General features: G+C 39.4%; 2 protein-coding genes across 14 annotated transcripts in view; both read left to right on the forward strand.

Moving 5' to 3' along the window:
- The first annotated feature begins 159 nt into the window (after window positions 1-159).
- On the forward strand, window positions 160-21036 carry pld2 (phospholipase D2). Of its 8 annotated transcripts, XM_040032813.1 has the most exons (26): window positions 1180-1439; window positions 4407-4427; window positions 4586-4746; window positions 4834-4961; window positions 5803-5817; window positions 6531-6673; window positions 6819-6912; window positions 7018-7083; window positions 7970-8028; window positions 8124-8369; window positions 8474-8617; window positions 8703-8786; window positions 8991-9069; window positions 9193-9303; window positions 9409-9585; window positions 9672-9828; window positions 9954-10072; window positions 10498-10611; window positions 13540-13644; window positions 13994-14082; window positions 14966-15079; window positions 15593-15639; window positions 15820-15954; window positions 17762-17915; window positions 18142-18259; window positions 18384-21036. In XM_040032813.1, exons 3-26 carry the CDS (start codon window positions 4614-4616, stop codon window positions 18606-18608), a joined length of 2856 nt encoding a protein of 951 aa, XP_039888747.1. In that variant the 5' UTR covers window positions 1180-1439; window positions 4407-4427; window positions 4586-4613; the 3' UTR covers window positions 18609-21036. The 8 variants fall into 8 exon arrangements, with proteins under 8 accessions (XP_039888750.1, XP_039888748.1, XP_039888749.1 ...); XM_040032816.1 differs by lacking the exons at window positions 1180-1439; window positions 4407-4427 and adding an exon at window positions 160-267; XM_040032814.1 differs by lacking the exons at window positions 1180-1439; window positions 4407-4427 and adding an exon at window positions 423-600.
- A 1571-nt stretch (window positions 21037-22607) lies between these two features.
- mink1 (misshapen-like kinase 1) overlaps window positions 22608-24770 on the forward strand; it is a 30790-nt gene continuing 28627 nt past the window's right edge. For all 6 annotated transcript variants that reach the window (XM_040032804.1, XM_040032806.1, XM_040032808.1 and 3 more), the window contains exon 1: window positions 22608-23149. In XM_040032804.1, coding sequence (XP_039888738.1) covers window positions 23093-23149 — 57 coding nt within the window. In that variant the 5' untranslated portion in view covers window positions 22608-23092. The remainder of the gene's footprint in view (window positions 23150-24770) is intronic.

Genomic DNA, 24770 nt, shown 5'->3' on the forward strand with positions numbered 1-24770 from the left:
TTAATAAAGTGGAATAAAATGTGAGATTAAACCACATAGAAAGGTTTGACTGTTGTGTGACTGATAGACTGCTGTTTAAAAATCCAGTCAGACTTGTGGTTGAACGCCTCCATGTGGTGGAAAGTTGCACTAGGGATACTTTGTTAATAGCGCCACCTCACACCAGTTTTTGGAGTTGTCTTTGATTTTTCCGAAAACATCAACCTGTCACATCACTGTTTAAACCAAGATTGTAAAAAAAGAAAAGGAAAAAATCAAACTCAAAAGGTAAAAACCAAACCTTTCACGCCTGTGTTTTTAATATCAAGTCCTAGAAGTATGTTTGCTTTAGATACACTAAGTCTAAAGTTCAGCTGTTACATTGTTACTGTTTTCTCTCAGCGTGTGCAACTTTAGGTACAGGCTAGGCATGTGTGCTGTCATCTAAAACCTGTACCTGTTTCGAAAACCAGTCCGGAAAGCCTTTTTAGTCATTTCAATTATTTCTCCAACCTGTCAGGCGGGGCTGTGGCTGAGGAAGCTGGTTTATGGTTATCATGCAAACAACTCTCCAGATTTCGCTCACTTTGCATGGGCGTGAGTCATCAACTCTTTTTTTAGGTACTAGCAATATGAAAATGCCATACCTCTGTTCGTTTAATGCACGGTTTATCTTCGAAAATAGGAATACAGATAAAACTAGAATGAAAGTTAAATCTGGTTGATTTTAGTTGATGCTCACGTAACATGTACTTCCGGTGTCCCACTTCAACGTTAAAGTTTGTACAGTTTTTTTATTCTAAATAAAACTGTACAAAACACATTGTTGGTTTGTCCTAAAAACGCGTTTTAGATGTAAATTTTGGTATCTCGTCGGATAAAATAAAATATACATATAATCGGAAGTCTCCTGATACCTTACGTGATTCTCATGAAAATGGCATACGTGCCGCCTACTCCCTTCTCGTGTATCTGCATTCCTGCATATGTTTCCTGACAAGTATGAAATCGGGACTTGTTGTGTTCGTGCTTGATAATTGTGGCAGTGCACACGTCAGTAACGTGAACTAAGTCCATGAATGCGCCTGCTATGTACACAGCCGCAGATACCGGAGGGGGAGGAAGTCATTGTTTGTTTTGTGTCATAATTCCGAACATCACCGGGCTCTTTTCCATATAAGAATAAAAAGGGACATAGTATGATTTACCTAATAACAGTGGCAAAGCAGCAGAAACCATTTCCACGTTATCTTTTCCCTCACGCTGTCCCATCGGACAGCCAGTAATAATGTGGGTGGGACTAAAGCGTGCATCACCCACGGTTAACACTGATGAACTCTTCTCTGATACTCCGGTTGGGCTACAATGAAACATTTTTGTTACTTTGAATGACTCTTTAAGCTCTTCGCCCTGAGTGTAGAGCCGCCGTGAGCCGATCCGTGGCTTGAACTTAGCTGACAGTAAGTATTTTTTCAGGCCTATGTCGGACTTCTATTTCCATCCGCTGCGTTGTCGCAGTACTGACGAGTGCGGATTGTCCAGCTGCAAACTCGCAGGTAGAGATAAGGAATACGGCGATCCTATTAGTGCCGCGCTTAAATCTATGTTTTGTTTCCAACAGATGTCTTTATATGGGAAGTTTTTTTTTAAACTACACCGAGTCTCTTTGTGGATTGTGGCTGTAATAGGGAAACAGGGAAAGGGTGGAGACGCCAAAACTTAGCCTTCAGCTTTCCCAGCCTGGAGTCTTAAGTAGACTTTGCTGCTTATAGATGCTTTGTCTTTGGCGAAAAAATTAAAAAGTGATTTTCGTTAGTGTAGATTAGGGTGTGTGCTTAAGAAAACTCCATCAGATGTTTGTTTTATTTCTCTCTTTGTCTTTCTTTAAGACGTTTTTTTTTAAACACTGACTTTTTGCCCTAGCGCTTTAAAAACGTGATCAGACGGACTATTCTTAGCCACAGCACAGTTTTGGGGGAAAATCTTGATGGTAAGCAAGTGTTGACTCAGCGCTGTTGTTTCAGTCATCAAGTTGATGACTAACAATTGTCTTCTGTCACTTGGTTGCACGTTTTAGAGTCGGTCCGTAGATTTCCCATACAAATTCATTTTAAAGATCACGTATGCAAAGCACAACTTCCCCTTAATCAAGGGAAGACCATTTTTTAAATAGGTCAGCTGATGTTCAGGCTGAAGAGCTGATGAATGATGTTTAAAAGAAAAAGAAAATATGATGGGTATGCAAACAGCTTAAAAAACGGGGGGGGGGGGGGGAGGTTGCAGGTGAAGGATTGTCAGAGGTACACTGCTGCACCTGTACACGCACCCAGCTGTGATGTCAGATTGTACATCATCATTGCAGGGTGTGCCATCCTTATCTAGTTGAGGCCATCAGTGAAAACTGCATGGAATTAAGCTGCTGTGTGAAGTGTGATTGTTTTGCTGATCGTCTCCTAACATTTCCCTTCCCTTGCCAGGTGTCATTGTTTGAGATATCCACTGGGAGTCAGCAAAGTCAGGAATCTCCTTATTTATCCCTTTATCCATAGATTTTCTTCCACTTATCCATTCAATTTCTGGAAGCTGGAGCCTATTTCAGCTGTCACAGGGCAAAGGCAGGGTGCAGGTAGTCAGTCTGTCACAGGGCCGACACAGAGAGACAGACAGCCATTCATAGAGAAATTCACACATAACCGCAGTGACTGCATGCCTTTGGGCTGCGTGATGAAGCTGGAGTACCCATGGAGAACATACAAACTCCACACAGAAAGGTTCCAACTAGATGGTGGATTTGAACTCACCTCCTGCCTTTTCATTATCCAAACAAACACAAAATATGTTTTGAATTCAACACAGCACTGCTATCAGTGTGTTTGATAGTATTTGTAATTGCTCCAGAGTCGGTACTGCTGAGAGATAAAAGTCATCCATTGCACCCCACACATACACACAAACAAAGCCACATTGTTCTTGACACATAGTGTGTGTGTTTAAAGGATTGGACTCTTGCTAATAGCTTACTTCTCAGCCAGTCACAGCATTCCAATTTGATTAGTCTCATGTTTTATAAAACACAGTGTGGGTATAGTGTAGTATTTACCGTGAAAGTAACCTGAGCAAACAGTGTAGGTAAAGTTTGACTCAGACATGCAAAATGCAGGGAAATCACGTTAAGTCAACACTTAACACTTTAGTGCTTCAAAATGTAAACAGATAACAGCAGCTAGTTGGGTTTGGTACTTAATGAGAAATATCTGTTTTGGTTTAGTTTTTATCATGTTTACCTCTGTATTGTGCGTCTTGCTTGCTTAGGGACAAGTGTGAGCAAGTCTTTCATACGAAAGTATAACACCTAAAAGTGTGTGGAAACACACCAAAGATCTCACATGTGAGTGTCTTAAAAAGATCCAGCTCCATAAGTGGAAATAACCAAAAAAAGTCAAAAGTATAAATTGAAATAGCCGAAATTGAGTATGGCCTTAGTGTGGAGATTTTTTTCCACAACAATTAAAATGTCACTTGTGATTTCTTGGGAAGCAAAGGTGGGGAAGATCCATCCTAATGGGATTAAATTCTAAACCAGATTGTTGTCAAGACAAAAAAGCTTATACGAATACAACATATACGCAGTGGTGATCTATATTTAAAAAAACATGGCTGTACAGATGACACATTTGGGATGAATACACTGTGCAAATGTGCAGATCTCTTCAACAGCAGTGCTTTAGATTCATTACATCAGCAAAAAGTGGAAAGAAATCTTGGCCACAAAGTGCTGATTATTAAGTTCATCTGTCACATTTCCTTTTGTTTTCACTCTTAGTCTCCTTATTAGTAGATGTTAGTTTACGCCCGACACAGTAATTGTGACGGGATCTTCAATTATTATTCTTCCTGAACCTGTTTTTGCTACACATGATCCTGTGTAGCTTGTAGTGGAAGTGGAAAGTCACGTTTCTGATAAAAAGAATGCAGACGCAGATCATGCTTCTTTCTTTCTTACCCTTGTTTCAAACTCTCTCTCCTTAACAGAGACAGGCTCCCTCCTTTTTCTTAAGCCTCGATTTCCAGGAAACATTCAGCTATTCTACATTTACCAACATGCAACACAAAGGGTTTCACACACCCTTTTTTTTCCACCAGTAACCTTGTCCTAAACTTCTCATATGTTTTGACATAAATGACTTGCCTAGCAGGTCGCTGCTGACAAACATTTCCAGTTTACTTTCTATTTTCATGCAAGTGATATCTAAAGCAGTCTGTTTTTAACAGAAGTGATAATGGTGGTTGTCCTTGAATTCCCCCCGTTGAGCAATCATGATATGTCATCATTATTGAGCATTAGATTCACTTCAAGGTCATGATCACACTGACGGATTTTGCTAAGCATCAAACACTTAAACTGCATCTCTCTGTCTGTTTTAAAGCTGACATGTTTGTGGTTACAGGTCTGTATTATTGCCTTTATTACTACTATTCCTACAGAAAATCTGAAGTCAGATACTCTTGCTTTAAAATCCGATTTTGCTATGATCTATATCACGAGAAAGGCCACAGTTTCACATGTCTTTGATCTCTGGACTGTTTTCTTTTGTCTTCTCACCAGGGCATTTGATCATTTGTGCAACAGAGCTATGGCCAGTCCAGAGGACGTGATCGAGCCGTTGGCAGAGAGCGCAGCTGCCCAAAGCCTTAATAGACGACGCTTCTCACACGACTGCCACGATTTGACTAAAGACGACCTAGATGGCCTCATGTCGCGCAGTGGTGAGAAACGACGAAAATGAATTTAGTTTAAGATAAAAGCTCCCAGAAAACCATTTTTCTTGATTGCTTCAATTTTTCAAATCGCAGAAGGACGTCCTTTCATCGTGGTGCATCATCTTTCCGAAATAGAAGATAAGGGTATACCTTATTTCATCCCTGATGTTCCTGTTAAATGCAGACTGGACAACACAGAGAAGCACACTACACGCTCAAGGGTACCTCCATAAACTTACGAAAATACCCTTTACATTTTTTTCTTTTTGGGATACTAATGAATCTTTATAGAAAGCTCTTGATGGGCCCAAAGTGAAAACACACACACTTATGCTTAATAAGTAACTCTTTACAACTGTGTAACAACAGACAATCCCATTTTCGATTTTGACTCAGGACATGCCAGGGTTAAATTTGACTACTTTGCCAATGATGACGTTAAGTCATAGTGAAGCGAAAGGAGCGATAAAATTACAAAAGAAAACTTTATTGCTACTGAGCAGGCTGTTTCAGGGTTTTACAGTGTGCTGTCACTTTGGCCATAAAGGGATCAACATGGCCAGCAGCAGTGCTCAGTGGTGCTTAAATGATGCTCACTTGGTAGTACGGGGCTCAAAGTGTGACAAGAAAATACCCCCCACACCATTACACCACTACCACCAGCAGCCTGAACCATGGATGCAAGGCACCAGAGACAATAACCATGCCACGTTCAAAGTCATTTAAATCAAATTTCTTTCGCATTCAAAATGATTAACAGCAGAATTTCATTTGTGGTGAATTTTATTATGACTGTTGTTGAATGAGTCCTAAAGATAATATTTAAGTGATCTGAAACCAACCATATGACCATGAAACAGTCAGTCACATTTATTTCTACATAGTCATTTATATTAAAAAGCAGAAGTTCATGGGTATCTTAACAAGTACTGATCTGTAGACGCACTTCATGTCACTTTATTTGTAAGTTAACTCCTGAGTTTTAAGTTGGATGGCTCAGTCAGTTTGCATATACTTTCCATATTCTGGTATCCACATTCTCTGATTTTCTTTCTCCCACAGTCCAGAACGGTGAATGTAAGTAGAATTAGAAACTTGTTTCTACGTGTTTTAATCCAATCCACATGCTAAATGTCTTGCCTGATTTGCTTATATCCTCCGGAAACCCAAACTTTTTTTTTAATGCATTTTTAATCTTAGCTATTTGGGATTAGCTGATTATAAAAACTGTCTGCATGTGGAAACAGTGGGTTTATTTTACAGCACAGTAAAGTATTTTCAGTGGGAGAAAGTGACTTCTTCACTGTCCAGATGAACAGAATCAACTTTTTGGGGTCATTCTTTTTTATTTTTACAAAGTGTAAAACACTTTATTGAGTAGAATGAAGTAGAATGTGTGTAAAAGCCTAAATGTAATTTCTCCATATGAGGACATAGGGTCTCAGGAGGATATGAAACAAAAAAAACCTTTACGCTACTTCCTGGTTCATCTTTGATCTGCAGCACTTACAAAATGGCAATTAAAAAAGGACTTTGGGTGTCTTAACTCTTATCTTCCAAGTAAGTGATTTAGAGATAAATTCATCTGTCTATTCAAATTGTGGCTTTCTTTCTTACTGGGAACTACGTTAAAGCTGCGGCTGGCAAAACACAGTCCAGTTGCTATGAAAACAAGAGCTAATAAGAAAAATTCTATTCCATTCAAATCACTCAAATTTTTGCCATTTGGTGGTTCCCCTTTTTCACCACCACACTTGTGTTTTTGTATGCTATCAATGATGTCCCTCCAGGTTAGTATTGGGACCCTGTATACACTGCATCTAACACATGGCCAGTTCCACTGGACTATAAAGAGGAAGTACAAGAACTTTCAGGAGGTGCATCGCGACCTTTACAAGCACAAGATGATGCTTCATTTACTGCCTATTGGAAGGTTGGTGTGCTGATCGATTTAACTGTGCAACTTGGCCTCTCTCTCTTAATGCAGTTGAAATCTGAGTAATTGTTTGTTTTGAGCTTTTTTTATGGCAGTTCTCTCAAGCGCAGAATGTTTTTGAATATTCAAATTTTCCTCAAAGATTTGCAAAGGAGAGGCAGCAGCTGAGAAATATGTCGGAGGAAATGCCCAGCCTACATGGGACTGAGCGGGCCAGAAGAACCTCCAGCAAAGTGGTATATAAATCAGTCTTCCACACACTGAACATATTTTGAAGCATCACATAATTTTACAAGTAGCAGCTGGTAAGTAAATTGTAAATATGTGCTCTTCTAATGCAGAAATACCTTGAGGAGTACCTGAATTGTCTACTGGAGAACACATTCTGTAAAAATGATAGCAGCATGGTAAGCATGGGTGAATAATATATACACTACATTGCAAAAGTTTTAAATCAGCCCTCTGTATATTTTGCTTCCAAGGACCCAGACCTTTTCAAGATATTCTTTAAAAATGGCTGATTTTTCATACATTTTCAGTCCTTGTACCTGACCATTTTTAGAGAAATGTCTTTTTGTTTGTTAAGACACTTAACGCATACCTATTCATCATTCAAGTACATCATTCAAGTACAAAAGATGCACCTAACCCAAGGAATGAACCAGTGTTGTCTACACTTAACAGACAACTTAACAAAGAATCGGCTTTAAATTGTGTCAGGCAGCCTGTCATAAAAACACATAATTTAATCCACTTTCATAAAATGAATCTACCAAGAATGTAAAAGATAACATAGTCTTACAAGAATGAAATGATGTTTTTGCAACAACAAAATGATTCCCACAAAGCTATTAGTCTAAAACTTGGCACGAACACAGAAAAATTCTTTCACATTTTGATTCACCATACAATACCCATCTAGAAAGCCTCTAATTGGCAACAGGTTTATTTTTCAGTATGACAATGATCTCAAACACACTGCCAATGCAGCAAAGGATACGTGGATAGAAAAACCCACAGTGGAACACTCTCAGTTATGAGTTGGACAAAATATGACCAAATATTGACTTTGAAGCTTGTTAGAATTGTACATTACCTGATTTTCTTGATTTTTATACTGTACTCCCATGTATGTTTGGACATTTTTAAATAAATTGTTGCACCTATTTCTAATGTTTCTAGCAAAATACAAAGAAAAGGGAAGTGGCTCAAGACTTTTCATTGTACCGTCTCGACATACAAAGTAAATCCCAAGTAAAATGACTGCATTTTGAGTTATATTTTGTTTTGCAGCTGGAGTTCCTCTCCATCAGTCCCCTCTCCTTTGTCTCTGATCTTGGACCCAAGGGCTTGTAAGCAAAACACTGAGCTCATGTATTTTAGTGGGTTGGGAGTGAATAAGGGTATGGCAGGTGTTCATTGCATAATATGTCTGATCTTGACTCAGGGAGGGATATATCTTGAAGAGGTCAGGGGGTCACCGAATCCTAGGCCTGAACTGTATAGGCCATCATCAGATCTGCTTCCGCTGGTCACGCCGCTGGCTGGTGGTGAAAGACTCTTTCCTGTTGTACATGAAACGAGATAGTGGCAGCATCGACTTTGTGCTGCTGTTTGATCCAGAGTTCAAAACAAAAGTGGGTCGTGCTGACACAGGCACCAAATATGGAGTGTGCTTTGAGAACTTTACTCGGTAGGTCAGCTTTGTCTTTGTGTATTATATGTACTGAGTTTTGCGTGTTTTTGCTGTGTTTGTGATGCACGCATTGCCTTTGTGCTTTTAATCCTTTTAATCAGGAATTTGATTATCAAGTGCAACGGCTATAGGCAAAGTCAATGGTGGAATTCTGAAATCAAGCGTCTGGCAGAAACATGTGACTTTCTCAAAACGCAACGCTTCGAAGGATTCGCTCCACCGCGGGAGAACACGCTCACTAAATGGTCAGTTATGTAGTCTGGCTCATATTTGTAATAATTCCAATAATCTTTTAGGATTTGTCCTCAATTTACCTTTCATTATTTGAAGGTATGTGAATGGAAGTGGTTACTTCGCTGACCTGGCTGATGCTCTCGAACAAGCCAAGGAGGAGATTTTCATCACAGATTGGTGGTAGGTGTCAAAAATGTCTGGATTTGCTGATCAAAATCTTTATGTAACTATAATTTTTCAATATTTTAGTTAAACCTGGAAACGTATTCTGTGTGTGTGTGTGTGTGTGTGTGTGTGTGTGTGTGTGTGTGTGTGTGTGTGTGTGTGTGTGTGTTTTGGTTTTTTGTTTTTGTTTTTGTTTTTGTTTTTGTTTTTTTTTCACAGGCTCAGTCCTGAAGTCTTCCTAAAGAGACCAGCAACTAACTACTACTGGCGGCTCGATGAGATCCTCAAACGCAAAGCAGTAGGAAGTCTCTCTGTCTTGTTTTTGTTGCCATCTTGTTTTTTTTTTCTTCTTTTTCAAAATGTATATAATTTGTAGAGTTTTTTTTAAATAACATTACTTTAAATGAACCTGTTTCTGCAGGAAATGGGAGTCAAAGTGTGTGTACTGCTGTACAAAGAGGTGGAGATGGCACTTGGCATCAATAGTGAGCACAGCAAGAGGACTCTAATGAATATGCACCCAAACATCAAGGTCTTTCACTTCTCTGCACAATGTCTTGTAGAGTAGTAGGAGAGGAGGGACACAAATAGCCCTGAATGCACATTTTAACACCAGTTTTACCCACTGATCCGTCAGGTGATGCGGCATCCTGACCACGTGTCTTCTGCGGTGTTTCTGTGGGCTCACCATGAGAAGATGGTGGCCATTGACCAAACAGTAGCCTTTGTAGGGGGGCTTGACCTGGCTTTTGGGAGATGGGATGACAGCCAGCATCACCTAACTGACCTTGGTTTGACAGAGACGACCGACGGGGTAACTGAAGGCGAAACGAGGAACGATGTAGATGTAAGAATGTACTGTGAACCGTACAGACTGTAATGGATGACTCTGTTATCCAGGGCAATGGTATGGCTGGTGGCTCTAAAACATCTGAGCCAGATAAGCAAGGAGAGCAGGACCCACATGATTTGACTGGTAACACTAAACTGTGGCTTGGCAAAGATTACAGTAATTTTATCAAGAGAGACTGGGTCCAGCTGGATAGACCATTTGAAGGTACTCTATCTAAATTTCTTTCAGCAGCTCATGCACACACATACACTGACAATCCCTGAACAGAGAGATGAAAGACTTGTTTTGGGTTTTTTTTGCTTCCTTTCCCCCCTCTTTTATCTTGTCAGATAACATTGATCGTACTACAGTTCCTCGCATGCCGTGGCGTGACCTGTCTGCAGCTTTTCATGGCAAAGCTGCCAGGGATGTAGCCCGCCACTTCATCCAGCGCTGGAATTTTACCAAGGTCAGACACTAAAGAAAGCTGTGTTAAACAGCAATAGTTTTAACATTGATCTTTATATATCTATATGTATATTGTAAACATCACTTTTGCTTTACAAATGAGTCTATAGGTGTACAAGCTACAGGTTGGTTTAACATTTATACTATAAATATCCAAAGTTGTGAAACTGAAACATTGGATTGAAAATAGGTCATCTTTACTAAAACAGAGCTTAAAATAATCAGACTCCTGTATTACTGACTTGGACCTTCTATCCTGTGTGGTAATATGACTCATACAGTAAGTGCTAAAAAAAACAAAAACATCCCCAACCCTCATGTTTCCATTAGAAGTATTGCTTAAAAACCTTTAAGCAATGCTTTGGAAACATGAGTAACAGGAAAGTGACAAAACTGAAATTGATTCATTTTTTCTGTCCTCTTCAGATCTTCAAAATCAAGTACAAAGACGACTTCTACCCTTACCTTCTTCCCAAGTCTCATTCCACTGCTGACTCTCTGCCATTCACTGTGCCTGGGTCCAAGAAAGCCAAAGTGCAGGTATGTATATTCACACACAGACTCAAGATGACGTCAACATCTGTGTAAATATACAATTTTTAAAGTTCTAGTCTTTTTGCTCACAGATAGGCCCACATATGTGCTACTGTGGTCAGGGTATATTTTAGGTGCTTTAAGATTAAACAGTTCCGGGAATTCCCTGTGGGTAACTACCCACTTCCATGGCCCTCTGACAACTATATTTTTTTCCAATTTGCTTAAATCACCAGTAGTAACGCTAATGTGATGCGTTAGCCAGCTGGTAGTTTGCAGAGCCACAACAACAGCAACATGCTGGGGGACTCTGTATCTGGAGCTGTTTGCTTGTTGTGTGTTCCAGGTTGCTGACAACAGCACAGATGTGCAAATTCATATTATGCAAATTAAATTGTGAATTTTGTGGGCTTTAAAGTAAAACAACATATCATCGCAACTGACCATTTTCTTTATATGCTGTCAATTATACAAGGAGCAAGTAATCTTAAACAGGTTAGTGGCTCTAACTCTTTCACTGTGCCTCCCACAGCTGCTGATTATAGTCTCCAAAAGCATGAATAAATCAATCAATCATTAGTGCCCAGCATATTCTCATCTATTGCCAAGGATAGCACGCAGGAAAACATACTGGAACCACTTTGGCTGTTGTGGTCCTTTAACTTTGTTGTAATCCAAATTTAATTGATTATAATCACTTGATAAAGCCTAGACTTTTCCATTTGAGAGGAATGTGTTGTTTACACGGGCAGTGTTAAAATCCTTCTTTAATGACTCTGCTTATGTTTACATAGGTTTTTCAGATCTTTCCTGCAGTCCAAAGAGCACCTTTTTAGCCCTTTCATACATTGTCGTCAAAACACTGACAGGTTAAGATGTGAGCCTTCGTGCATATGTTGTGACATTAGCATGCTAGATACATTATATAATTATTTATTATTATATTATTATATAATAGTTTCATTCACCACTGCTTACATATTTGCTGCAGAACTGTAGCTGGTTGTAAAACTTTCCACAGTTCTGTTTCAGCAGTTCAGTCATGTGCAAAAGAAAGTGTAACCCCTTTCGTTTCTAATGTTTTATGTAACAAGAGAAACCTCATCATTGCACAGTTATTTAAATGCAATCTCAGATGAACTTCAAAACATGACTTATTACCCTGTCATTATTTAGTGAACAAAAATGAAGCCAAAATGAAAAGCAGTGTGTGAAAAACTTAGTACAATCTTACTGCTTCCATAGGAATTACGAGGGTAAGTAGCAGCCAGGTGCTGCTAATCAAATGCACTTCATTAACTAATCATCAGTAAGTGTGAGCACCTCCAGTAGAGAAGCAAGTTGTTGCTGCCCATCAATCTGGGAAGGTTTTTAAGGTCATTTCCTTACAATCTGAAGTCCATGTTTGTACAGTGACAAAGATTATTCACAAGTGGAAAATATTAAAGATAGCCACCAATCTTCCCAGGAGTGGATGTCCCAGCAAATTCCCTCCAGTGTCCGAGTGTGCAGACTCTACAGATTTAGCATAAACCAGACACGGCAGATCAGACCACACACCTCATACTGTCACACCTCACTGTCATGCATGGTGGTGGTGCGGTGATTATTTGGGCAGGCTAGCTTGAACCAGATGATTTTTTTTATTCTGTCTGATATGTAAAACCTTAGAACTAAAAGAGTCTGTACTTTCATTTGCACAGGACTGTAGGCTTCACACTAGAGCTTGATAGAAACTGGGTTCTCCTACACAGAAGGTCAACCTTGGATACGGGAAAACACAAAGACTTTGCCTCTAGCTGCCAGTGCTCATATGAAAGACTTTTTGTGTCACACAGCTCCAAGCTATAATGACATGGTGTAAAGAGAGCTTTCAACATCACTGTTAAGACGGCAAGAAGAATTGAAAACATGTAGAGTGCACATTAATGAAACCTTGCTGTTGGTCATATGTATACTGTATTCTTATTGAATAATTATTTAAGACCTTAATTGCTGTAAACAAGCCAAGAATGAAAGACCTCTACTGACTTTTACATGAATTTATTCTTTTGTGCTGCCAGGTCAGATCTTACAGGAAATCAGATGGGTATTTCTGTGCTACAACAAAGAGACACTGTTCTAGTGTTGGAAATGCAGCTATTCAGTATTTGCTGGGGTTTTTTTGTGCTATGGCAGATGGTGGAACAAAAGTAAAGCCTGTAGAACAAAACTACTTCCAACATATTTATCCTGTTTAGTAAAGCCAGAGAAAACAAATGCAATGCCAAGGACAGAGTGGGATTACAAGTGGCAGCATCTCACTTGCAACAGGCTTCATAGGATCTATGGTCCAGAGAGACACCAGCATAAGCAGCACAACTAGCAGATATCCCCTTAACAGAATAATAGAATAATAATATATTGCTAAAGATGGTGCGTTAGCAACTTTGTGAAGATGCTTGTTTTGTTAGAATAATTCAAAAACAAGATGACAATATGTTAGAACTGTATTTAATCAGTATTTTTAGCCAGTGTTACATGCTGCACTTAAAACCGCTCAATCAGTGAGTGTCCAGTAACAGATACTTCTATTGTGGATGGTGGCCTGTAACCATAACCCTTGCTCCCCATTATGTTGTAGCTTTCCTATCAGGTTCTGTAGCTGCTTTATTCAGGTTTCAGGGTCATTGCCTCAGATTACACAATCTGTCTTCAAACTTTAAGAGGTGCGCTCCCTTTTTGTGCATCTGCTCAATTTCTTCTGTTAAGTATCCTATTAAAATTCATAGAAATGGGCGAATTTACATGTGCAAGGTAATATGATATGTAAGTGTGATTGCAATGGTGAATATCCACAGTAATAGTAAAATGACACCATTGAAAAGAGATAAAAATATATGCATGATTTATAAGTATATCCAGTGCTAAGTTGAATTTTTGGGGTTTTCTCAGGTGCTGCGCTCTGCTGATCGTTGGTCAACTGGAACCTGTGAGAGCTCAATCCATAACGCCTACATCGACACCATCAACAAGAGTGAACACTACATCTACATCGAGGTAATTAAGATTAACATTGTAGCACTTTACAGATAAATGTACATCTTTAAGCAGGCAGTGTGTCATCCTGTCTAAACCATATTAAGGCTCGCTGTGCCTTAATATGGTTTAGACAGCAGTGATACGGTCAGGGCTCCCATTGGGACAAAATTGTCACCGTAATCACAAATATGTTGCCCAAGAATAGGCTCTGATTTGGAAAAAACAAATCTGTTTACCAGCATGCCTACTGTAATGACTTTTCCTGAATCTGAGTATATCCAAAGCCCACTTCCTTCATTGCCAGCTACCTGCTAGCTTTGGCCCTCACCTCATACTGAGCCACCATCTGCCTTGCCTCTGCCCTTAGAACCAGTTCTTCATCAGCTGTTCTGACCAGAAGACTGTCCATAATGGCATTGGTGATGCAATCGTGAATCGAATTCTGCGTGCCTACAGGTATGATTTGAGTGTGTTGGTTTTCTAATATTTGTCTATTGTCTTTCGGAAGGGCTGTGTACAAAATGCATTCATTAAATATGTTTTGTACCAGATTTAGCTACTAGCTAATTTCCATCTGCAGTCCCTGGGCAATTTAAGAAGCAGAAGTAGCTGAATTCTATCAGCTCAGACACACATACAACAGTTACAAGTGTTTCTTACTTGTTGGCCATGAAGGAGCAGTGGCCATCTTCAGCTAAAATGCTCATTTTTAACTTGTAACGATGTGTGACAGCGGCTGTCAATCATTAGTGTACGCCCTGCCCGTGCCCCGCCCCCTTTACACACGCCCACAACACAAAATCAGGGTCAAAAGTTTGACAAATGAAAAAAAGCGGGAAAAAAGGCCCAAAACTGAAAAAAATTAATTTGAAACAGAAAATAAAATTTGAAGCTGAAAAAAATGAAACTGTAAAAAAAAAAGTAATTTCCATGAAAACAAATAATGTATTCAAATTATTTTTATATCAAAAAGAATTTCAACTTCAAATCACCTTTTTGAAATGAGTAAAACTTTTGACCATGATTTAGCTCCATACTTTGTAATTCAGCAGAAACTCGCTCAGGTCCTTGTATGCCATCAGATTTATCTTGTGGGTTTTTTCCATATTGCATTGAAATGTTTAGAAAATCTGTGGCTTTAAAACAGCAGTTTGTGAAAGAAGTTAAGACAAGACATGTAAGAACAAATGCAAATATCACTGAGCTGGTAAACTGGGGGTACACATTTGAAACAAAATGTTTAGTTCAAAGAAATAACAAAACCAAATAGAAATATACATTAGACCTCATCTTTTATCTGCAGAGTACAATGTACAGTGTTGATGTTGTGTTTTTTCAGAGAAAAGAAGAAGTACAGGGTGTATGTGGTGGTGCCTCTGCTTCCTGGATTTGAAGGAGACATCAGTACAGGAGGTGGAAATGCCATTCAAGCTATTCTGCACTTCACTTACAGGTGAGAGCCTTTTCCGCCCATTAGCACTCTGCACTCAGCCCACACATCAGCAAGCACTACAACTTATGTTGCCACAGTAAAAACAAGACTTCTCAGCTTCGTCTGGTTTAAAGACATATTTCTGATCGAGCAGAAATGTCACTGATAGAAAATGCATAAGACATGTCAATAAAACTGGTAATGGAAAGTTGGGGTAGCTACCATGCATGTAAGGGTTCTATCAATCAACTGGTCCAACTGGAATAGAGCATATCGAGTCATATTACATATTACATTGAGTGATGTTGCTTAATCAGCTTTGTCAGCATGTTGTTATTGCCAGAATGCAGCATGGCCATGTTATGGTTTCACTATCATCCATCACATTTCCAAATCTGCCTTTGATGTTATGCCCAGAAGTGTACTCTCTGTATATGCTCTAGATATTTTTGGGTTTTTTTTGTGAGATTCCTAAATTATTTCCCCTTATGCTGGCTGGCTTTCTTAATGTAAGGTTTTATTCTGTCATCCTAGGACCATGTGCCGAGGGGAGTTCTCCATCCTGTCGAGACTAAGCGAATGTAAGTTTTTTTTGTCACTTACCTGCTTTGTTAGACCTTGGAAATCAGCCTGACATCAGCCTTTGCTGCCTCGCTAACATGCATCTTTCCTTCCCCTTGAGTTGTTCCTTTAAATTGACTCTACTGGTCTTCACTTCACATCATCTCATGTAAATAATGTGATTCTGCTCTGGCCTGCAGTGAAGGATCAGTGGACAGAGTACATCACACTGTGCGGATTGAGGACGCATGCCCAGCTCTCCGAGTCACCTGTCACAGAGCTCATCTATGTTCACAGCAAGACCCTCATTGCTGATGACCGCTGCTATATCATTGGTGAGTCACCGCTGGGCATTCAAAGATTATAATTCTGACCTTGAGTCATCACAGAGGTTCATGACAAAATGATGATGACATAATGCTGCCTGCAGCTGATATGATTTTTTTTTAATGTGTTTTTGGCTTTCAGTGTAACAATAAAACTGAATCGATACATTTTATATGTAGTTTAGTGGCACCTATAACTGTAGAATACGGATATGAACGAATACAGTCATTTATATATAAAAAGATAAAAAAATAGGACGACTTAAAAAAATGGATGAGACCAATGTATGGTGCAATGACTTTTGAATTCTTTTTTCTTTCTTTCTTTCATTGTTTAGCCTTACACTCTTTAAGATTTTAGGCTTACTCCATATGAATATGCAGATTCACATGCAAGTCTTTGTGGGAGGAACAGAGGGATTGCATTTGCTTAAACGTGCTCTGGAACCCACTAGCTATTGATGACAGTTAGCTTTGTATTACCTTTTAAAAAGATTTATCTGAATTCTTAAAGGTACAGTGAAGTTGTTTTTTGAGTTTATTGAACAGAAAAACAGAATATTATACTCAACAACATACTTATAAATATTGATTAGTGTGTAAGTACGTTTTCCAACAAACTGATGCGTTCTCATAAACGTAATCCATTAAAAATACATAGAAGCGGGCACTAATCGATGGAAGTGAACCATGTTACCCCACCCTCTTGAATACAGTGGTTCAGATGAACATCGCCGTCCCGCTTAATCATGTTTTATGTATGTGGGTAGAGACAGCTACATACACAGTACGCCAATGGTGGAGGAGAAGTGAACTCATAGGTGTGGAGACAAATGTAATTTATGTCTGCACCTTTAGACTCAAGAAGGTATGAAGGGTCATGCGTTTGTTTTATCTCCTGAACTGAAGTCAGTGCTCTAACAAAAAAACACGCTTAAACAATCGTATTTAATGTCGATACTGCTGCAGTTACTTACTGTCAGCAGATCAGACATGTGATCCTCCAATATCTGGAGAGCTGATAATTAGCCAACTAAATGGCAACAACAGCTGGTTATGCTAACATTGTGCTAGCTAATGTTAGGCTCGAGTGTCCTAAAGATCACTCTGATAAAGAGTCTGAATACATTTTCACACTGTATGAAAATATCCGAGGTCAAAAATGTTAGAACCACTTCAAAGAAAGTTTCACTAACAGAGGCTAACAGTGGCCAAAAAAAAAAAAAAAAAAAAAAAATCAGGATGTTGTCAACAAATCGCCTCCGAATCTCTGTCATTAGACAGATTTGAGCTTTAGAGACTCATGCTGACATATTGAACTCCATTTCCAAAATTTTACAGCCTCCTCCAGAGTAAATAGACGTGAATGCATTGGAGATTAATCTGCTAAACATTCACAAATACAGCCAGCAATGAAATTTTAAATATAGAAAGTTTAAAGCATACATTTTTATTTGATATTTCTCACTATATTCTGTACACCTTATAGGTTGTCGGCTATAGGTTCTATGTATTTTTTTCTTTTGCACTTAATACATGAAGAAAGATAAACAAAATGTTCTAAACAGTCCATGGACCTATTAGATAAAACAGAACTAGAGAAAAAAAAAGCAGCCCTCATTTTAAATATAGCTAAAACCTTTGATATATATATATATATATATATAAATATATATATATATATATATATATATATAGTATATCATTATAATATATATATACTTATATATAATTTTTTTTTTTTTTTTTTTTTTACATGAATCATGCTTCTGAATGGACACACTGTAAATGCTTGTACTGTCCGTTTTTGCTCCAGGATCAGCCAACATTAATGACCGTAGCATGCTGGGCTCCCGAGACAGTGAGTTGGCAGTATTTGTGGAAGATGAAGAGAGGGTCCCATCCATCATGGGAGGGGAGGAATACCAGGCAGGACCACTGACACTTGCTCTACGCAAAGAGTGCTTCAGGTCAGGGCAAAAGCCTCTTGATGACTTATTAGCAACTTATAGTCTAATGTAGTTTTGCTACAAGATACAAATGTGAGAGTGAGACCTCTAAGTATATGGGCTTCTTTTTACACACAGACAAGCAAAAATATTTGATCCTGCATGGGAAACCTGTGCAGTTTTATCATTACTTAACCATATTTTTTCTGTTATTTGAATATTTTTGGCCTTTTCTTTGCTGTACCAGGGTTCTTGTTGGAGCTGCTTCAGACCCCAGTATAAATATTGACGATCCAATCAGTGATGAGTTCTTCTTCTTGGTTTGGAATGACACTGCTAAAACAAATGTTAACATTTATGACAAGGTGTGAATTGACCCAAAAACTTTTTTATATATATATCTAATTGTATCTAATTGTATCAATATGTATTTTCACTTCTCTCACCGCTCTTTGTTCTTCTTGGCTCTGTGGCCCTACTGTATCACAGGTGTTCAAGTGCCTGCCCTGCAACAGTGTCCATAGCATGCAAGCCCTGAGGGACTATTTAAATGTGGCTCGCCTCTGTGACACAGACCCCGAGCAGGCCAAAGAGGAACTAAAGGCCATCAGAGGAGTGCTGGTCCATTTCCCCTTAAAGTTCCTGTGTGAGGAAAACTTGCTGCCTCCACGGAACACTAAAGAAGGCATGGCTCCTGTAGGGCTGTGGACATAAGAGCAGCTCAGCCATGTTCAGACCACTACATGACAATGCAACTGCTGCTGTACTGCAACCATCTTTCCTGTTGTCAGCACAGTAAACAGAAGGAGTTACAGCACCAGCACTTGAATGGTGAGAGGCGGAGAGAGGTGTTACCCTTATCAAATTTATTAATGATCCACTTATGATTACTTTGTCTTTTTGATTGACAATGGGCTAATGTGACTGATGTTAGCTACTGACATGCAAATTTTACGATGTCCTGTCTATATTAGGTTGTGCTGACCAATTTGTTTGTGATGTCTGCTTTATAATAGCTTCAGTGTGATCTGATCTGCATGTCTGGCGGCGGTGCAGAGCACAGATAAATGAATGTATGAGTCAGGAGAGGATTGCAAGGTTGTATTAGAAATCAAGCATCTCACATGATCTGGGAACATAGTGTACATTTATTGGTGCACGATTTTTGGGTGGGTGGGTGACTCTCTCTCTCTGTCTCTTTTCTCTCACTCTCTCCCTCTGAGGCTTCACCTCTCACTGCAGTGCCAGAAAATCTGTCAGAACATTTGTGGTTGTTATGGTGACGGATATAAAGAGATGACTGGATTGTAGCTGAAATAAAGACTGGATAGGGCAGAATAGGGAGAGTGCTGATAAGAGGTACAACTTACTAAATCAGGATGGTGCACTGGGAAGAAGGAAGCTAATATTCTGCTAGGGCTGCTGACCATTTCTGGATATATGATCAGGTGGGGAAACTGTGAGAGCGGAAAGAAAAGCAGAACAAGATAATTAAAGGGTGTTAGGTTGATTTCCTGCTAATTGTTGCATTTTTTTAAGTCTCCATGACACCCTAGTGAATTTTTCCCACCATACTGTCGACAGTCCAGAACAGAACATTCCACTGCCCACTTGAGACCACTGAATATCTCAGCTATTTTTATGTTGGGTCCAGCATCTTTCATGTGTACCGTATGTTACATTTGCTCACAGACATAGCCGTTTGTTTAGGTCCACTATTTTTAGCCATAACGCTGACTTGAGTTGTGACGTGATGTCGTTTTCACGTTCTCACTGATTGCCATTTTGGGGCATCACGGGTTCTGTTTTTTTGAAATGTCATTCCCTTGAGCTGTGACCAAGCCGTGACTGCTGTTGGGAAGTCTTTAAATGTCTTCTACTGGATACATTTGTAGCATTGCTGGTGAAAATAGACAGGAAACCTTTACCTCTTTTGTGTCATTGCATTGACTGAGATATCATGTAATAATACAGCGGGTAAGGTACAGTATGTGCCTTAGAAAAACAGGAATTGGATTCTAAGGGTTGATGGAAAACCAAAGTGAGGGGGAATGTACATTTTTCTGCAACTTTAGATTGTGCATTCGGGCAAAACTGTAACTCATTTTTCAATATCTGAAGCACTGGGCCAAGTTTTATTACATGCACTTTCATCACAAGTTTTTTACAGCATCAAACAGCAGAAGGGGACATAAAGGCCAGTCTGTAAAACTTGTGAATGGGACTCTGTTTTATATTCCTAGCCTTGTGCTTGTGTTATGACTACTCTGCGTGTGTGTGTGTGTTCTGGAGGGGGGTTGAGCCCTTGCACATGTTTCTTTTAAAGAGACCAGATAAAAGATGACCCAGAACAATGCAATGACAGCAAATCACAGTTAAGTGAATAAACCAGACTGTTGTATGAGCTTCTGACACACACCTATGAGTGAAAAACATTACCTTGGCGGTTCCATTGCAAAGCTGTCTGTGAATGGGACAGGTGCCCCATGCGACCAAGTCTACATGAAGTGTCTCACAGGATTGTTGTTCAGTTAAAGCATCTGTGTTTAGAAATATGGATGCTTACCTATGTAAGATATTAAAAGACACTATAAGCCCTTCCATATATATATATTTTCTACCCTCTTTCTTGCAGCCCAAAGTGGTTGTCTTAACTGGTGTTCCTTTTAAGTTCTGCAGAAATGCCTGTAATATACCGAAAAGTGACCTTATACGGTTTCTCTCATGAATTTTATTTTTAATAGACCAATAATCAGCATTCCCAAACCACTTTTATGAATTTATTACTCATTGAAATGTGTTTGTATTCATCCCTGAGAGTCACTGTGTGAAACCTTGTCTCTGTAAATCAATGTCATTACCTTATAATTACTAATGTATAGGGTTACTAACACTCAGGGGTAGAGAGCGATGACCAATATTCTTAGTCTTGTTAGTGCAATTATGAGCAACTTGTATTTTATTCTGTTTTTTTTAACATGAACTTGTTTTTTATATCCGAATATCTACTCTGTTTGAAAAATTTACTTTTTTCAGCCTTCTCTTGTATTACTTTTGTAAACGTTAGTGCTTTTTTTAAAAAAAGAAAAGACTGCATTCAAACTGGATTTAATATATTTAAAAAATAAAACTTTCAAATGTGTATCAGCATGCATTTCTATTCTGTATAAAATCTTAACGCAACTAAAATGACTGTCTAGACGTGTCTATCACATGGCAAGAGAAACAGAAAAGGGGAAATGTTAATTGTTTATATCTAAACTACTTTTGTCACCATGGAAGCAATATCCTTTGTTAGCTGGATATCCTTTAAGCAAATAGTTACTCTAAGAGAGAGCATGTGCTTTACACAGGAAACTGGTATTCGTGGCATGAAAGCTTAATGTTCACTAAATGACTAATGCATTGTTCAGGTTATTGCCATACAGTCTGTTTTTTTTTCTTCTTCTTTTAATAACAGTCAGGTGCTTATCTGGAAAAGCTTTGGAACTGATTCATGCAGTATTGACAAGCACTATAAAGGTGAGCTTGCTCTAATGGAAAACTGACTATAACAATCTCCAATCTGCTGGATGACGCACACATAAAACCAAGACGAGGAGAATATTTGTTAGATGTGGCACTTATTACCAAAATCCGCATTGTTTATTCAGCAGTATTTTAGCCTTAAACGTGTATCCAGTGACCCAGAAGGCCAGAGCAGGACAGGTATGCCTAGGGATGATCTTAGCTGTGCAGCTCAAACAAGACAGAGGCAGCTGCGTAGGCTGAAGTCCACTGTAATTTCGGGTAATTTGTCCCTGATGAAGCACCGTAGCCAGTCGAGAAGAGAAAACACTTCAGGAGTGTTGCGTGCAGCCAATCGTCAGTACAAACCCAACAAGACTACATCTAGGCTGCGAGTGGGAGGGAGGAGTGGACTTGGGAAGCAAAACATGGCGAAATAACAAGTTTGGCGGCTATACCGCAGTTAGAAACTGCACCGATTCTAGCAGTGGCGGACTATGACTGCAAGTTCATAAAATCTGGACGCCGGAGATCGACGGCAGCGCTCAACTTTGAAGCGTCGAGTGCTCAGGCTTACAAGTATTACGGTGGCTGCCGATAACACAGTGCCTGCTCGTCTGCCCGTGTTTTCCCCCGGAAGGTTGGCAGTGCTAGGCGCGACTGTCAACACAGAAAATGGATGAAGAAGGAAAGGGAAAGTTTATTCTGGAAAAGACAATTTAGCTCGCTAGCCTAGCTGCGTTAGCCAGCCGGCCAGTTAAACGTTAGATTAACCGCACACACCTGACTCGGTATTCGGATTATTTGTGCGCTCTGGACGAAACCCGGGGGGCGAATTTAACTCGCGTTAACAAGTTTGACAACTGCAGCCGCAGGGAATCGCATTTGAAACGAGGCCCTTTTTTCCATTTTTTTTCCTCCCCACGCTCCTAATCTGTGACAAAATCCCGGGAGGTTTAAGGCCAGCAGTGAGAGCCTGACGGTCGGTTCTGGTGCGGTGCGGACGGACCCGGGGACGCCATCACATCAGACGTTGCGTTCTTAGTAAAACAATCACTGCGCTGCTAAACCGTAAATAATAATAATAAAAAAAATAGCATACTTTATCAGTGTAAGTAGGAATGTTTCAGTGGCACACAACACCTGTCTGGTAGTTGTTTTTCTTCTTCTTCTCCCCCCTCGGTGACACGCATCGGTGTATCATATGTGAGATTAGCTGGGATGTTGGAGAGCAGGGGAGAAGCGGCTTCTTGTCAAAATGAACGCAGCAAGGTGTTCAACAACAGCGGAGGTGCTCTGCATTTGAAACCTGCCAGTTGTTAGATCGATATCAAATGGGCGGCTAACAGCAACGTTGACAGCCTGTCTAAAAAAAATCCTACTTTTTAAGTTGCATGCGATTTGATTAGCTGCCGCAGGCGGCATTAATGTAAAACAAGTGCGAATAACATTTACAGCTTTCGGTCAGAGTTGACGTGAGCTAGCCAGCTGGGTGCGTCTGTCCGCTCTATCTGCGATGCATTTGCTAATCTAAGTGCTACAGCTCCTGCGTGTTGGACCGCCACTTTGCTGTATTTCCCCTGGGTTTAGGCCGTTATAACCTCGCGTGATCGGCCGCTTAAATCCCCCTTAAGCACTTCTTGTCAAATTAGTGGCTAACTTATTAGCCAGCGTGATAAGTTTCGCCAGCTATGTCTGAAAACGCCCCCACAAGAAGCCTGGATGACATAGACCTCGCAGCTCTGAGGGTGAGTATTGTTATTACCAGATAAGTGAATTGTAAAATGATGGCAGACGGACTCATTAGATGTTATGTCATATGCCAGTTCGCCTCAGACACAAGCACGACCATTGAACACCCACGCGAAAAAGTTAAGGTGGGATAAACATCAATCGGCCTGCGTTATAGGCAGTACAGTCTGTACACAAATCCTCCAAGTATATTTTGGGATTTCTCCCTTAAAGGACCACCTTACCCTGCCCTGACAATGTTAATTTGTTGGTTTTGGGGGGAAATAAGCACCAGTATCTATAAAACACTGGGCCACTGTGTGATTACATCATGTAATGGGAAAGCTGGTTTATTTAAAGAACATTTTGTCTTCTGGTGGTATTTTTTTATGGAGGTTTATGACTCCATAAGAAAAAGGCACATCTTTGTCGTTTCAATACCTGATAACATTCTAATATTGTAATATTGTTGATATAATGTAACATATCAGACTGTTCGTGAAGAAATTAGACCTGGTGTTTGTTCCTTTTGAATTTTAACTGGTGTCCGATTAAAGTCCCCAGTTTGAAAATCCTAACTTCTGCAACATTAAAAACTCTTTGAGAGTCAAGAAATCTGTCACATCCCTTTTAACATTTCGATAATGTTTGACTGACTGTTGAATCCCCTTCTACAGTTAAAGTGATCAAAAGGCTACCCAATAACTCCAATTCAAACTATGTTTAAAGTAATACCATCATTTTCTTGACAAAGTAAGAGGGTTTCATAGGATTCCCTCTGAAAAAGATGAAGAATTTCTAGTATTTCAGTGTAGCTCTCACATGGTATTGGGGCTAAACAGATCAGGATATTTTACCCAAATACTGATTGTTTGGGCAGGTTTGTCCTGTTTCCCTGACCTTCTTCTGAGGTTTCACCTGGAAATTTCACCTAAGCCTTCACTAACAACACAGGCAGATGTGACCTAGTTTCTAAAAATTGTAGTAATGATTTAATCTTGCACTTCATTTAGTAATAATTTATTGTGTATTTAAATGGTGGATCTAGTAATTTAAGTAGCAGTTTGCTTATAAGAACAGTTGGGTAGGTGCAAAAAATGACCCAGGATTTGTTGCCCACCACAGCTGAGATGTGGAAATAAATAGTAGTTTGTTTGTGATTCTATCTATGGCTGGGCATTCCACTGAAGAAAACTGACCGTGTGATGGCTGTGGCTCAGGTGATAGAGCAGGTTGCCCATTAAATGCAGGGTTGGTTGTTTGATCCCGTGCTACGTTTCCTTGGGCAATACACTGACCCCAAATTGTTACATGACAGCTCTGCTACTATTGATTAATGAGTGAAACAGAACCAGTAAAGATGCGTCTTAGAGAATTTATACTTAATGCTGCACTAGATAATAGTGATTAAGCAGGTCAATGACTAGTCATTTATTTTGCTAAGGTTAAGTTACTGGTGTGTTTAAACAGGGTAAATAATATTAATTTACCTAATTGTTTTTCACATCTTAGAAGTTTCACCACCAAAATCTACATGATAAGCCACCAGAATAAATAAGTGTCGAATTGTTTTTGTAGTTTTCTCAAATGACAGTTTAAAATTTTATTGTAAACAGATATTTTGTTTACTGTCACTGT

The sequence above is a fragment of the Simochromis diagramma genome, unplaced genomic scaffold, assembly GCF_900408965.1.
Source record: "Simochromis diagramma unplaced genomic scaffold, fSimDia1.1 OVJJ01000216.1, whole genome shotgun sequence".
Taxonomy (NCBI): Eukaryota; Metazoa; Chordata; class Actinopteri; order Cichliformes; family Cichlidae; genus Simochromis; species Simochromis diagramma.